This window comes from Balaenoptera ricei, chromosome 16 (assembly GCF_028023285.1).
Source record: "Balaenoptera ricei isolate mBalRic1 chromosome 16, mBalRic1.hap2, whole genome shotgun sequence".
Classification (NCBI taxonomy): Eukaryota; Metazoa; Chordata; class Mammalia; order Artiodactyla; family Balaenopteridae; genus Balaenoptera; species Balaenoptera ricei.
In genome coordinates, this window is record NC_082654.1 from 42,304,155 (window position 1) to 42,318,410 (window position 14,256).

General features: G+C 34.2%; 1 protein-coding gene and 1 long non-coding RNA gene across 5 annotated transcripts in view; one reads left to right on the forward strand and one right to left on the reverse strand.

The window, feature by feature from the left end:
- The window catches only part of LOC132350211 (uncharacterized), a 403,110-nt gene that overhangs the window by 346,405 nt on the left and 42,449 nt on the right, over positions 1-14,256 (forward strand). The window lies entirely within an intron of this gene.
- PCDH15 (protocadherin related 15) overlaps positions 1-14,256 on the reverse strand; it is a 748,372-nt gene that overhangs the window by 80,268 nt on the left and 653,848 nt on the right. For all 4 annotated transcript variants that reach the window (XM_059899155.1, XM_059899157.1, XM_059899156.1 and 1 more), the window contains one exon: positions 7,137-7,264. In XM_059899155.1, coding sequence (XP_059755138.1) covers positions 7,137-7,264 — 128 coding nt within the window. The remainder of the gene's footprint in view (positions 1-7,136; positions 7,265-14,256) is intronic.

A 14,256-nucleotide genomic window follows, 5' to 3' on the forward strand; every position in this document is an offset into this window, starting at 1 on the left:
GCTTCTTCAATATATGCAAATCAATCAATGTGATACAACATATTAACAAATTAAAGACTAAAAACTATATGATCATCTCAATAAATGCAGAAAAAGCTTTTGACAAAATTCAACACCCATTTATGATAAAAACTCTCCAGCAACTAGGCATAGAGGAAACCTACCTCAACATAATAAAGGCCATATACGACAAGCCCACAGCAAACATCATTCTCAATGGTGAAAAACTGAAAGCATTTCCTCTAAGATCAGGAACAAGAGAAGGATGCCCACAATCACCACTATTATTCAACATAGTTTTGGAAATTTGAGCCACAGCAATCAGAGAATAAAAAGAAATAAAAGGAATACAAATTGGCAAAGAAGAAGTAAAACTGTCACTGTTTGCAGATGACATGATACTATACACAGATAATCCTAAAGATGCCACCAGAAAACTAGAGCTCATCAATGAATTCAGTAAAGTTGCAGGATACAAAATTAATACACAGAAATCTCTTGCATTCTAATACACTAACAACGAAATATCAGAAAGAGAAATTAAGGAAACAATACCATTTACCATTGCAACAAAAAGAATAAAATACCTAGGAATAAACCTACCTGAGGAGGCAAAAGACTTGTACTCAGAAAACTATAAAACACTGATGAAGGAAATTAAAGATGACACAAAGAGGTGGAGAGATATATCATATTCTTGGATTGGAAGAATCAATATTGTGAAAATGACTATACTACCCAAAGCAATCTACAGATTCAATGCAATCCTTATCAAACTACCACTGGCATTTTTCACAGAATTAAAACAAAATATTTTACAATTTGTAGGGAAACACAATAGACCTCAAATAGCCAAAGCAGTCTTGAGAAAGAAAAACGGAGCTGGAGGAATCAGGATCCCGGACTTCAGACTATACTACAAAGCTACAGTCATCAAGACAGTATGGTACTGGCACAAAAACGGAAATATAGATCAATGGTACAGGATAGAAAGCCCAGAGATAAACCCACGCCCCTCTGGTCACCTAATCCATGAAAAAGGAGGCAAGAATATACAATGGGGAAAAGATAGTCCCTTCAATAAGTGGTGCTGGGAAAACTGGAAAGCTATATGTAAAAGAATGAAATTAGAACACTCCCTAATACCATACACAAAAATAAACACAAAAGGGATTAAAGACCTAAATGTAAGACCAGACACTATAAAACTCTTAGAGGAAAACATAGGAAGAACACTCTTTGACATAATCACTGCAAGATCTTTTTTGACCCACCTCCTATAGTAATGAAAATAAAAACAAAAACAAGCAAATGGGGCCTAATTAAACTTAAAAGCTTTTGCACAGCAAAGAAAACCATAAACAAGACAAAAATACAACCCTCAGAATGGGAGAAAATATTTGCAAACGAAGCAATGGACAAAGGATTAATCTCCAAAATATATAAACAGCTTATACAGCTCAACATCAAAAAACCAAACAACCCAATCCAAAAATGGGTGGAAGACCTAAATAGACATTTCTCTAAAGAAGACATCCAAGAGGCACATGAAAAGATGCTCAATATCACTAACTATTAGAGAAATGCAAATCAAAACTATAATGAGGTATCATCACACACTTGTCAGAATGGCCATCATCAAAAAATCTACAAACAATAAATGCTGGAGAGGGTGTGGAGAAAAGGGAAGCCTCTTTCACTGTTGATGGGAATGTAAATTGATACAGCCACTGTGGAGAACAGTATGGAGGTTCCTTAAAAAGCTAAAAATAGAACTACCATATGACCCAGCAATCCCACTACTGGGCATATACCCTGAGAAAACCATAATTCAAAAAGTCACATGTACCACAATGTCCATTGCAGCATTATTTACAATAGCCAGGACATGGAAACAACCTAACTGTCCATTGACAGATGAACAGATAAAGAAGATGTGGTACATATATAATGGAATATTACTCGGCCATAAAAAGGAATGAAATTGGGTCATTTGTAGAGATGTGGATGGACCTAGAGTCTGTCATACAGAGTGAAGTAAGTCAGAAAGAGAAAAACAAATATCATATATTAATGCATATTTGTGGAATCTTGAAAAATGGTACAGATGAACCTGTCTGCAGGGCAGGAATAGAGACACAGATGTAGAGAATGGACACGTGGACACAGTGGGGGAAGGGGAGGGTGGGATGAATTGGAAGATTTGGTTTGACATAAATACACTACCATGTGTAATATAGATAGCTACTGAGAACCTGCTATAAAGCACAGGGAGCTCAGCTTGGTGCCCTGTGATGACACAGATGGGTGGGATGGGGGTGGGGAGGGAGGACCAAGAGGAAGGGGATATATGTATACATATAGCTGATTCACTTCATTTTACAGCAGAAACTAACACAACATTGTAAAGCAATCACTTTGCTTATCCATTCATCCATTACTGGACATATGGGTTGTTTCCACCTTTTAGCTATTGTGAATAATGCTGCTATGAACACTGATATACAAATACCTGTTTGAGTCCCTGCTTTCAATTCTTTTGGGTATATGCTAAGGGTGATACTTTTAGGGGACATTAATTCTTGTATTAAAGACTGAAGAGAAAAATTACAAGTTGATTTTCTTCTCTCTCTCCCTGCAATTAAAATGACTGATTGGTGTGATCAATGGAAATCAGTTTTGAAGAATCAGTTGTGACAAAGTTATCAGCATTAAACCATAGCAAATGTAGCAGATAGTCCCTAATTAATTCTCTTGTTCTGTGTCCTTTGACACAATCCAGGAATTACTTTAACATGATATGAACATTCATATCATTGAGCCAGAATCCAAATCTTTACATGTGTGCTTAAATAAAAGCCTTAATAATTAGTTGCTTTTTTGGTCTAGTTTATTAGAATGCTAACTATATAAAGGCAGAAGGACAGTCTGTTTTGTTTGTCTCTGTATTTTCAACACACACTAGGTATACAATGTATATTTTCTAAAAAAAAAAATTTAAATAGGTCTCTAAGCATATTAGGTATACCATTTCAGAGCGCACCCACACACAAACCTATATATATATATACAAAATTTTCCTTCTTTTACTATCACTTATATTGGATAATTAATTTCAATAATGCTCTCATTGTGTTGCCTTTCTCCTAACATACTTTTAGTAATGCCTTTAATCCACTGTCCATATTTGAAAATAGTAAGTATTGTTTTATTCATTGATATTTTAGTCTCATATTTCTTAGTAAATCCTGTAATATGTTTCCTCTTCCCCTTCCTACACATAACACAACTTTTAAAAATTTATCTTTATGATTTCATGATGGACTAAAAAAATTTAACTTGCGTGTATGGTGGATAAAATCTAACATTGCCCCAATATTATACAGTAAGTGGTAAAAAGCCTCTTTCACAATCGTAGGCTGCTTCCCTGTTCTTTAAATCATCTGCCAGGATCAGGGCTTGGCTGGCCCTGATCCAGGGCTATTTCTAATAACATTTTTTGCTGCCCTAAGTATGAATTGAAAAGACCTGCTTAACTCACTTTCACTCCGATTAAATTTGGAAAGGAGAAGCTTCCAGGCTTCAAGGCTAAAGGCAGCATTTGAAAATGTTCACCACTGAAGATTTATTACCCCCATCACTTCCTAAGGTCCTTGCCTCCTGTCACTGTTCCACAAACACACTCTGCACTTTGTTTTTTTCTGGGTTTGGCTTTGTGTTTCCTCTGCTTAGACTATTCTCCTCATTTATTTCACTTTGAGAAAGTCTAATGGCTCTTCAGTGTCACTCAAATTCTTCATCCCCCAGGAAAATATTTATGTTCTTTACCAATGAAAATGTCTCCTTCCCTTGAATCCACATAACAATTTGTGCTTTCCTAACTGAATTAATCATAACAGCATATACTTGCATCAATACATTGCTATGCTTTTTCTCACATCCCTTCTCTCTCTCTCTGTCTCCCCTCCTACATAGAACATTATATGGCATGAAATTGGTTTCCTGAAAAGGACCCCTCTCCCTAGCCTGAATAACCCACTGATCGATTGAAGAAAGGACTGTCCTATAGAATTCTTGGTAGTCCTGGAGAAACAATCAATCCCATCCCTCTCTACATCATCAAAAGTAGTCCATGGCTTCTCTCCGACGCACCTCTCACCTCCCAGATATTTCTTCCCATGTAGCTCTTCGCACACCCTAATGTGATTCAGTTTCCCACTTCACCTTTACTTCCACCACCAACCTTTCACCAGGATACCTTGGAATTCATAGTCCATCATCAGCAATATCCCCTAAATATTCAACCTTCCCTTTAAATATTACCATTACTTTTTTACTCTTCCCACCTTGGTCCTCTCCCCTACGTACGATATTGCTTTCTAAGGCTGACTCAAAAAGTGGCTCCCATATTTGACATAGCACAATGCCTAGAGGTAGATAGGTGGCATGTGTCCTGTCTCTGAATCACTGCTTCTAGAACGTTATTCCATCTCCTTTGCCACCTTCTCCCAATTCTTCTGAAGTAAATGCCATCATTAGATAATATCACCCATTAAATTCTCTTACTGCCGTCATCTACAGGTTTCTTGAATAATCCCCTTTATTAATGGAATATTTTAGCATGTAGCTTATTTTTTTTCTCCACTACAATATTACTTCTATTAGCATGAGTGGTCATGTAAAAATCCACAGGGGCATTCTATTCACAGCAGTGCTTGACAGTTGATCACTCCCTCTTTCATCAATCTAGTTCTTACGAGTCTCAGGGACCCTATTATACATTTTCCTAGTATTCTTGCTACCTCATGGCAGCAATTTCTCAGCATCATTTGATGAATCCTCTTCCTGATCTCTAAGTATTGAGTTCCTAAGGCTTAGTCTTTGGACTTTTTTTTTAAGATTTTTTTTTTTTTTTTATGTGGACCATTTTTCAAGTCTTTATTGAATTTGTTACAATATTGCTTCTGTTTTATGTTTTGGTTTTTTGGCCGCGAGGCATGTGGGATCTTAGCTCCCCAACCAGGGATCGAACCCGCACACCCTGCATTGAAAGGCGAAGTCTTAACCACTGGACCGCCAGGGAAGTCCCTGGACTTTTCTACCTACACCCATTTTCTTAATATCATGATTTCATCCTGGTCTGAAATTTCTTTCCTGAATCTAAATCAGCATCTGTAACCATCTTGCCAAAAATTATGTTTGCATATTGAAAATGCCTCACAAACATGAAATATCCTAAAGTGAACTCTTGATTTTTGCACCATAATTCCCGAGGGAGCGATGGGGACCCGTTCAGAACAAAACCCTCAGAGTCATCCTTGATTTTCTCTAATGCCCCACATATAATCCATCAGCAAATCCTTTTGGCTTCCTTTTTACTTCCTTCTCATCATCTCCCCATTCTACACCATGGTTCAAGCCACTACCAAATCTTGCCTGGACTAGTGATGCATTGGGCTCTGTCTCTACTCTTGTCTAAAAACACTGTGTACCTACTCCCACATCCCACCCTGCACAACATCCAGAATAATCCTTTTATATTGGATTATGTCACACTTCTAGACAAAACCATTCAAAGACTTTCCTTCTAAGCACATCTAGAATAAATCCCATATTCTAGTCCTGGGCTGCATTTCCAGTCTCATCCCCAGCCACTCTTTTTCAGTCACACTGACCTCCCCAAATTCCCTCCAAGTTTAGAGACTTTATATTGGAATGCCCAGAATGCTCCTTACCTAGAAATAGAGAAGTCTCTCTTGACCACATGACTTTATGTTAATAGCTCTTGTTTTCTTGATCTACAATTTGTTTCTTCTATTAGTTAGTTTGCATTACTAGGGTGGGAAGTTTGGGGGTTTTTTGTTTGATTATTTTTCAGTTGCTCTATGTCCAACTTCTACAACAACTCATACTATAAATACTCAAAAATTATTTACTGACTAAATGAATAAACTGAACCAATCGTTAATAGGACTAAAATGTAAAATAAGATAAAAATCAACTACAAAGGACTGTTACCTGTAAATCATAATGAAAGTTAGATATAATGTAATTGACATAAATTTGTACACCAATTTTAGTTGCAACTGGTGATTCAAATCAGGAGTCAGAATTTGGCACTGTGGAAGAGCTATTTTGCAAGTACAACACACATGCTTTATTTGCTTGGTTGATTTTTCTCTTTCTTACTTAAGGATGTTAAGGTGATAAAATCATATGTAAGAAGAGTTCAATCATGGTGCTCCTGGTAATAGGGAAAGAAAGGCAACTACTCATGTGCAAAACTAGAGGCAATAAATAGCTGGATTTGCTTAGAAATATTTAGGTTTTATGTTTATATGCTAATAGCTATTTTAAAAATTGATTATTAAAATAACTTCAGAAATATAACTCTGTAATTAATAATCTAAAATCCCATAGCCTATAAAATTTCCTCAGTGTAGTGCAATATTTAAAAATTTATTTTTTAGTTATAAAACTATTTCAACTTTACGTACTAACTATTGAATAAGTCTGAAAACATATTTGATAATTAACTAAAGAAAAATTGAAAATTATCAACTTTAGTCTATGACATTGTGTTTTTAAATTCTAAAATTTCTTACATATGAAGGTTTTAAAAAATCTTTACTAAAGTACTAATGTTAGTAGTGTTAGTATTGTTATTTTTTACATTGATTTAACGAGCATCTTGAATTTTAAAAAATTATTGCAGAAAAAAGAATTACAAAATTTATTACATCATTTCTTCAATCAGAAAATAGTAATTTTATATTTGCTACAAGAAACTCCATTTTGAGAATCTTTGGAGTTATTGTAAATTAAACCTGAATATTAAAGGCATACAAATCTACTAGGAAAACAGACATTTTAATATCTTACTCAATGTAAAACATCATAAATAATTTGTTCCTATTTTTATAGTAAAAATAAAGCACAAAAAGTTTCTTAGTATTCACCTCAGAATTAATTTGTATTTAGTTTGACTAATTAAACTCATATATCTGCTTCAGACTTTTGTTTAAACTATGAATATGTACTCAGTTAATATAAATTACATGGTTATAGTTTATCTACAAAATATGATCTCTTTGTTTTTACTTTTTAGTTCTGTATCTTAATAAATGTTCTCATACCTTAACTCTGAGCACAGAAGCAAACATTCTTGCATCTTCAGATACACCTCCAATGTAGAATTTTTTCTGAAACACTGGGGGATGATCATTTTCATCCTGAATCTCAATATACACTTTAGCTGTATTGCCTGGAGGAAAAGAAATAATATATTTTTTATTGATGGTCATTCATTAGAAAAAGATGGACTGGAGTAAATAATTATTGTACTTTCTTTTGAACAGTGGAAGAAACTTAAATCAGAAAGTCATTCCTAACTGGCATGCCTAATACCCCATACCCAAAGAGGACATTGATAATGATGTTTCTGGCAACATAATGTTAAGTTGCTGCTATTTCTTTTAATTATAATGTCTTGTTAATTCATCTTACTTGATTTAATAGACACTAAAGTATTGTGTTCTGCTAATTTTAATAGAACAATTCAACCTTTCATATTTACAAATACTTCACACACATCACAAATTACACCAAAGTGACACGAATATACAAAACACCTTATGTGATAATAGTCTGCCATAAATTTAAAAATATTTTTATTCTTAAGTATAAAACTAGCAATGATATTCTCTTAGCTTAACATGTAGTATTATATATATATATATATATATATTACGATTAGAAGTAAACAATGTTTGGGTGAGGTGCTTATTTCCACAAAGGGAAAACAAATTTTATCGTGCGTTAGAGGCTATCTAGCATTCATTGGAAAAGATTTAACTGGAGAGATGATTATTGTATGACTTATAAATACTGGGTTTTGTAATTTAAACCACATTAAATATACCACAAAGAATACATTTCATCACCACATGTTAAAATCTCACTCCCTCAATCATCACACTTTTAAGGAAAAATGTAGTACTTTTTACTAGTCCACGAATGACCCTTTACAAAGAATCTGATAAATGAAAATAACTTACAAACCAGATAAAATGAGGAATAAGTGGTAAACATTTTGCAAAAAGTAGATTCAAATTACATAAGTATTTTGAAGTATTATCTACGTAAACTTTTCTCATGCATTTCAAATAGGATCAAATATACGGCAGTTGATCTACAAACTATCAGGCACACCCAGATGTTATTGCTTTATCGTATCCTCAGCTATGACTAATTAACACCAACCTACTAGCACAGTGGGTGGATCATGGGTGTATAATATATGTGTCGATTAAATGAATGAATAATCTTCATTGTCCTAGTAAGAATTTAGAAAAAGGCTCCTTTTTGTTTAACTTGGGAAAGGTCAGTGAGACAAGAGAGTTAACCACAAGGTTTTACACCTGTCCTACTGCTACTCATTTAGTTTCTCCCCTATTGGTCTCTTTCTCACCATTCCTGAACTGGAGAAGCTAGAATCAAAAAGAAAAGCTTACTAGGTCAACAAAGAAGCATACCAGCAGGGAAGTAAGGTTAATGATAGACTATGCTTCTCTATCCTACAGTACCAGGGCTTCAAATTGCACCCTGGTCAGCCACCAGCAGAGTTCATCCAAATTGAAACCCATTTTCATCTTAGTAGCAATTTTTAACTTCTGGAATCAAAGGAGCTAATTTGATAATCTTTTTAAAAAAGTAAGTCAAACTAAAACTGAGGATCTAAAGCACAGCATGGTGATGATAGTTAATAATACTGTACTATGTACTTAAATCTGCTAAGAGAATAGATTTAAAATGTTCTCACCAAACACACACATATACACACACACAACAGGACACAAATGTGAGTTGATGGATGTGAAAACTAACTTGTGGTAATCATTTCACAATATATATCAAAACACCACATTGTACAACTTAAATATATACAGTTTGTCAATTATACTTGAATAAAGCAGGAGGGTGGAAATTGTGATGTATCTAATTAAGGAACATAAAATAAATGTTGGCCAGTCCAAAAATAATTAAAGTACCCCTATAGTTTAATCACTAGAATAGCATTCACTTAGATTTTCTGATTCATTAACATACAATGTCCATGACACCATAGATTTCTGAGGCTCATACACTTTCACTAGGCGTGTGTAAGGACTAAGGACTGTATCATGATCTTTCACCTAATTTGGGTTTTGATTATTTCTAAGGCAGAAACTTGGAAGCAACTCTCATTTAAATTCATTTAAGGGAATCTACTATTTACCTCCTTGAGTATTTGCAGAATCTTTTTTTTCCCTCCATATTATATCATTTTTTAAGGTAGTTATGAAGCATAGAACAAGAAAGAAAGATGCAGGGTGGGTGGGGGAGAAAGGAAAGTGGTTTTGATAAAATGGATAAGAGAATACTGTGAGAAGGACAACACAAGGGCTTGATGACCTAATACCCTCTTGCAGTCTCCCTTATGGTTGCGTGAGACAATGACAGCCTTCCAAGGAGAACCACAGGGGATGAAGGAAATTATAAACTGGATGAAAGATTGCTTGGCAAGTGTTTTGGTTAAAAGACATTGTATCCTTCTATGCACTTTGGGGCCCAGTGCCTCATTTCCCTTCCTTCACTGACATTCTTTTTCTCCAGTTTTGTATGAGAGAAACTTCTCTTTGGGCAGTACCTTTGGGTTGAGTCAGGAAGTTCCAGAAGTGACCCTTGAAGCAAGGAAATGTGAGCTACGTTCCTGGGACTTACTAGTTTAAAGAAAGAGAAAATAGAACTACTAAGAAGTAAAGCTCAGAAAAGGAAATACAAGTCAGGATGTAAAACTCCTTGAATAGATCTTCTGTTCTATGTTAGACATCCTAAACAAGGTGAAAAATGTTCCGAAGAGTAACTGATAGTCAAAATACCATTAACTTTAACTTGACTCTATGGTTTTCAAGACGAAATTTGGTTTGGATATTTTTCCCTTTCCTTTCCTTTTAATAATTAATTCTGTATGGTTAGTTTTCTCTTCTTAGGGAACCCTTATTATTCTCAAGATGAATCTGTTTCTTCTATCCACATGACCAACCTACTGCCTGCATTGCATCAGGTTCTCATAAAATACTTTCTGAATAATGTTCCAAGGAGTTAAAGCAATGGTTCTAGACCATGATTGATTTTGCCCATCCAGAGACATTTCTGGTAGTAATAACTATAGAGGGTGGGGCAGTGGGGGGAGTGCTACTGGAATTTAGTTGGTAGAGGCCAGAGATACTGAGAAATATCCAGTGATGAACAGGACAAGCCCCTATGACAAAAAATTACCCAGCCCAAAATGTCAATAGTGATGAGGTTGAAAAACCCTAGTTAAAATGAGAGAGAGCGAGAGAGAGATTGGCTAGAGGAATAAAGATAAAATGGAAAGTGTGTGTAAATATATAACAATGCTCTCTCTTGAGCCCATTTACGTGCACATGCCTTCGATATGGGACTCAATCAAAATGGGCTGCAATTATTTGATCAAACATTGGTCATCACCATCTTCACTGCGTTCTTTAAAGTCAGGGGTTCAATCCCATTCACCTCCACCCCTGTCACTGCCTGTTGGCATCTGTTCCTGACATTCCCTCAATCCGTATGCTGTGAACTCCAACCATATCTCTAATTATTACTAGCATATAAACATCAAAGAAATATTGACTGTAATATTTGGGAATACAGGAGCTTAGTCTGAGAGAAAACATACACTAGATTAGACTGTAAAACCTTGAAGCCAAGGACGGTGTTTTTCTTATTGTTAAATATTCTTTGTGGTCTAACACATTACATAGATTTTTTTTTTTTGAATTGTATCATAATGTGCTTCTATTGCGCAGAACTTTCAAAAAAATGCTTGGAATACCAGAGTTACATATTTGTTACTTTGCTGGTGCCAAGAGATCAAAGTTAGATCCTCTTTAAAGTGCACATACACACACACACACACAAATATCTTTTATGCTATTTTTCCTTTAATACTATTTTTGTATGTGCTTTACTGGCAAACTAAATTTTAGAAGCACCATGACTTCTACACAGTAGGTGTTTAATAAATGTTGAATTAGACTAAAATTGCTACCACTCCCCTACCCGATATTCGCTTAAATAGAATGAATCACTGTATTTTATCCCCATAAATGAAATGAGATGATACATATTTAAGCCCTTAAAAAATCATAGTGCCAAGCAACCGCATGTTGTTGTTAAGAGTAAGGATATCTCTCTTAAAGATAACAGACTTTTTTTAAAGTTTAATATTAGGAAAATACTAAATCTAAAACCATTCATAATTCCGTGGGCTGTCTGGAATTACCCTGAAGATTCTTGGTACTTACACTATTGTTAACTTCCTCTCTGTTCCTCTGCCTTAGTTTATTTGCCAGATAAATGACTATTTCTATAGATAAAGTAATGTTTAAGAACAAAAGGATCATCTGAGATAAGCATGTAATCTGATCTTACTAAAGGGTTTATAGACAGTTATTCACTAAGAGAATCGAGTTTGAAAAAAAAGTATAGAAGAAATGTGTTATAGTGTGTTCATTAGATGGAATTAGGAATATAATATATTTACATGATCTTTTGAAAAATAAGTTATTAAGTATGTTAGAATGAGAAAAGTCACTGTTTCTTATCTCTCAGCTTTCTGCCCTGCAAGAATTGTACTTAGTCATATTTATATACAATGCTTATTTTAAGTAGTTAAGCAGCAAGAGAGAATATTTTGAGGTTCATTTTAGTAGTTTTCTAATTTAGCTTTGATGTTGATTTAATTAGTTTTTGCATGATTTTAATTGCTTGTATCTAAAACATACATTTTTGTATATGTGTTGGATGAAAGGTTAATAACTGAATTAAAGAAATAATTGCATGTAACTACTGGCTTCAAAAACTCACATTCAGATTACTATAATATACACTTGATTTTTAGCTAAGTCTTTTAGTGAAGAAAATGACGACACTGACAATTTTACAACTATAGTGATGAGATAATCAGGGGAGTAATATTCTAAATATTAATTAAAGTTTGGCTTTGTGTCTATATTAATGTATTTTTCCCATTAGGAAAATTTAATAAACTAAGTTTCCCTGTAAACAGTAACCAACAAAACAGAAGCTAAGAATGCAATATTATTTCTTTTCACTGGCATTGCTAGCATTTTGTGCTAATGCTATGAGACCACATTGATGCATTTAGAGGCATTTGCAACGGGAACGATGATGACTTTTAGCTCAGTATGTTTCCATTCAGAATAAACAAACACTATTTTAATTCATTTGTATCTATTAAACTCCATCTCTTTCCACAAAAGCAGTTTAATACAGGAGCCATAAGGACCAATAAAACTGCTGTAGTTGTAAACTGGGAAATAAACAAATTTAAGCACAAGCTATGGAGCCAGAGCCTGGGTCAAACGCCAGTAATACTCCATGTACATGGTGTGACCTTACACGGGCTACTTACCCTTTCTGAGTTAAAGTTTCTCAACAACAACATGGTAAAATGAATGAATAAATGTAAAGCACTAAATACAGTACATGATGGCGTCACTATTTCAAATATGTCTCAGAGCTTCCTGACTCTCGAGGCAGGAGAGAGAGTATTATTATTATTATTATTATTTTTATCTGAATGAGGAAGAATATTAATACCATGAAATTTTAAAAAATAATAATTTCTAGCACTGAATTATAAAAGAAATTTTTTTCATGTGGGATATTACATATGGAATATCGAATAATGTAGTGGAAAAATACATATATTTTTACTGCAAATAGAAGAATTTAAATAGTATGAAATACTGTTGGAAGACAGTAAAGGTACCATATTAATTATCCATACTTTTGTTTACATGACAGGACTACAAATTTATGAAGAACTTATTTTAAAAAGTCTACAGTCTTTGAGAAAGACACACACTATGCAGTATTTGATGTAAAAATATTCTGTGGACATTACAAGCCTATAAAGAATCATTTTATCTTAAAATTCAGAATCATAGCTGAGAGAAAATAATTATGTTTGAATAGAACATTAAATGAACTTTGTATTTTTGACACATAGTCATAAACAAAAGTATATATTTAAGCCCAAAGTTGTTTTATTTGAACAGAAACAATGATTGATAAATTTGGTAAATTATATAAATAAACAAACAAAAAGCTAAGCCAACAAACAAAAAGACTGTGTCTTGAAAATGCAATTTACTAAGCATTTGAAAACGTACACTGACTGTAGAGACTAATGTCACATAGGTAGTCTTGAATTGTCATACCTGTCCCTAAACACACATAGACACCCCCTCCCACACACAAACACACAACAGAAAGAAACATTACGTTCTTCTTTCTTGAGACTATAAAGGAGCTTTGTCCAAAAAGGTAGAAAAGAATCCATCAAGAAGAAATTAATAAGCCAACTCTGGGTTACCATATTTTGACAGAAGGAAAGGAAGATGCATTGCTCTTTTTTGAATAGTTTCTCTGTAACAGTCCTTGTATTAGCTTTTCTGTTTACAGTATCTCTTTAAAACCTTTTAAATGATCCATGAAGTAGATTGTCATTTCTGCTTCTCAGATAAAGATATTAAGACAAAGAAATTAAGTCACTATTACAAGGAAGAGCCAGACTTTATATCCAAACATGGCTAAAATTCATCCTCAAGTCTCTCTTCATAATAAAAATAAGATTTGTAATAAAAACAAGATAACTGTCCATTAGAGACCAGAGATCAGTTCCCACCAGTTTCTAGAATACAGGCAAGCAAACAGTAGAAACCAAATAAAATGTTTCTGAATAAAGAGATAATTCTAAGGGCAGACTATTGCAGTCACCCCTTCTATATTTGGTTATCAGTCTGAGTAATGAGTAATGACTTGAAGGATTTATAAATGCCTACAGCATTGCTGAAGGAAGAGAAAAAAATAGTATTTTGAATAATATGTTAAAGTATTTAATAGCAGTACAGGTAGAAGATTCTTCTCTTTAATGCAAAGAAAATATGAGCATCATATTAGTTTCCTATTGCTTCTGTAAATTAGTGGCTTAAACAATATAAATGTGTTATCTTAGAGTTCTGTAGGGCAGAGGGGTATCACTGGGCTAAAATGAAGATGTGAGCAGGTCTACATTCTTTTCCGGAGGCTCTAGGGGTATATCTGTTTTGTTGCCTTTTCTAGCTTCTAGAATTTGCCTGCCTGCATTCCTTGGTTCATAGTCCC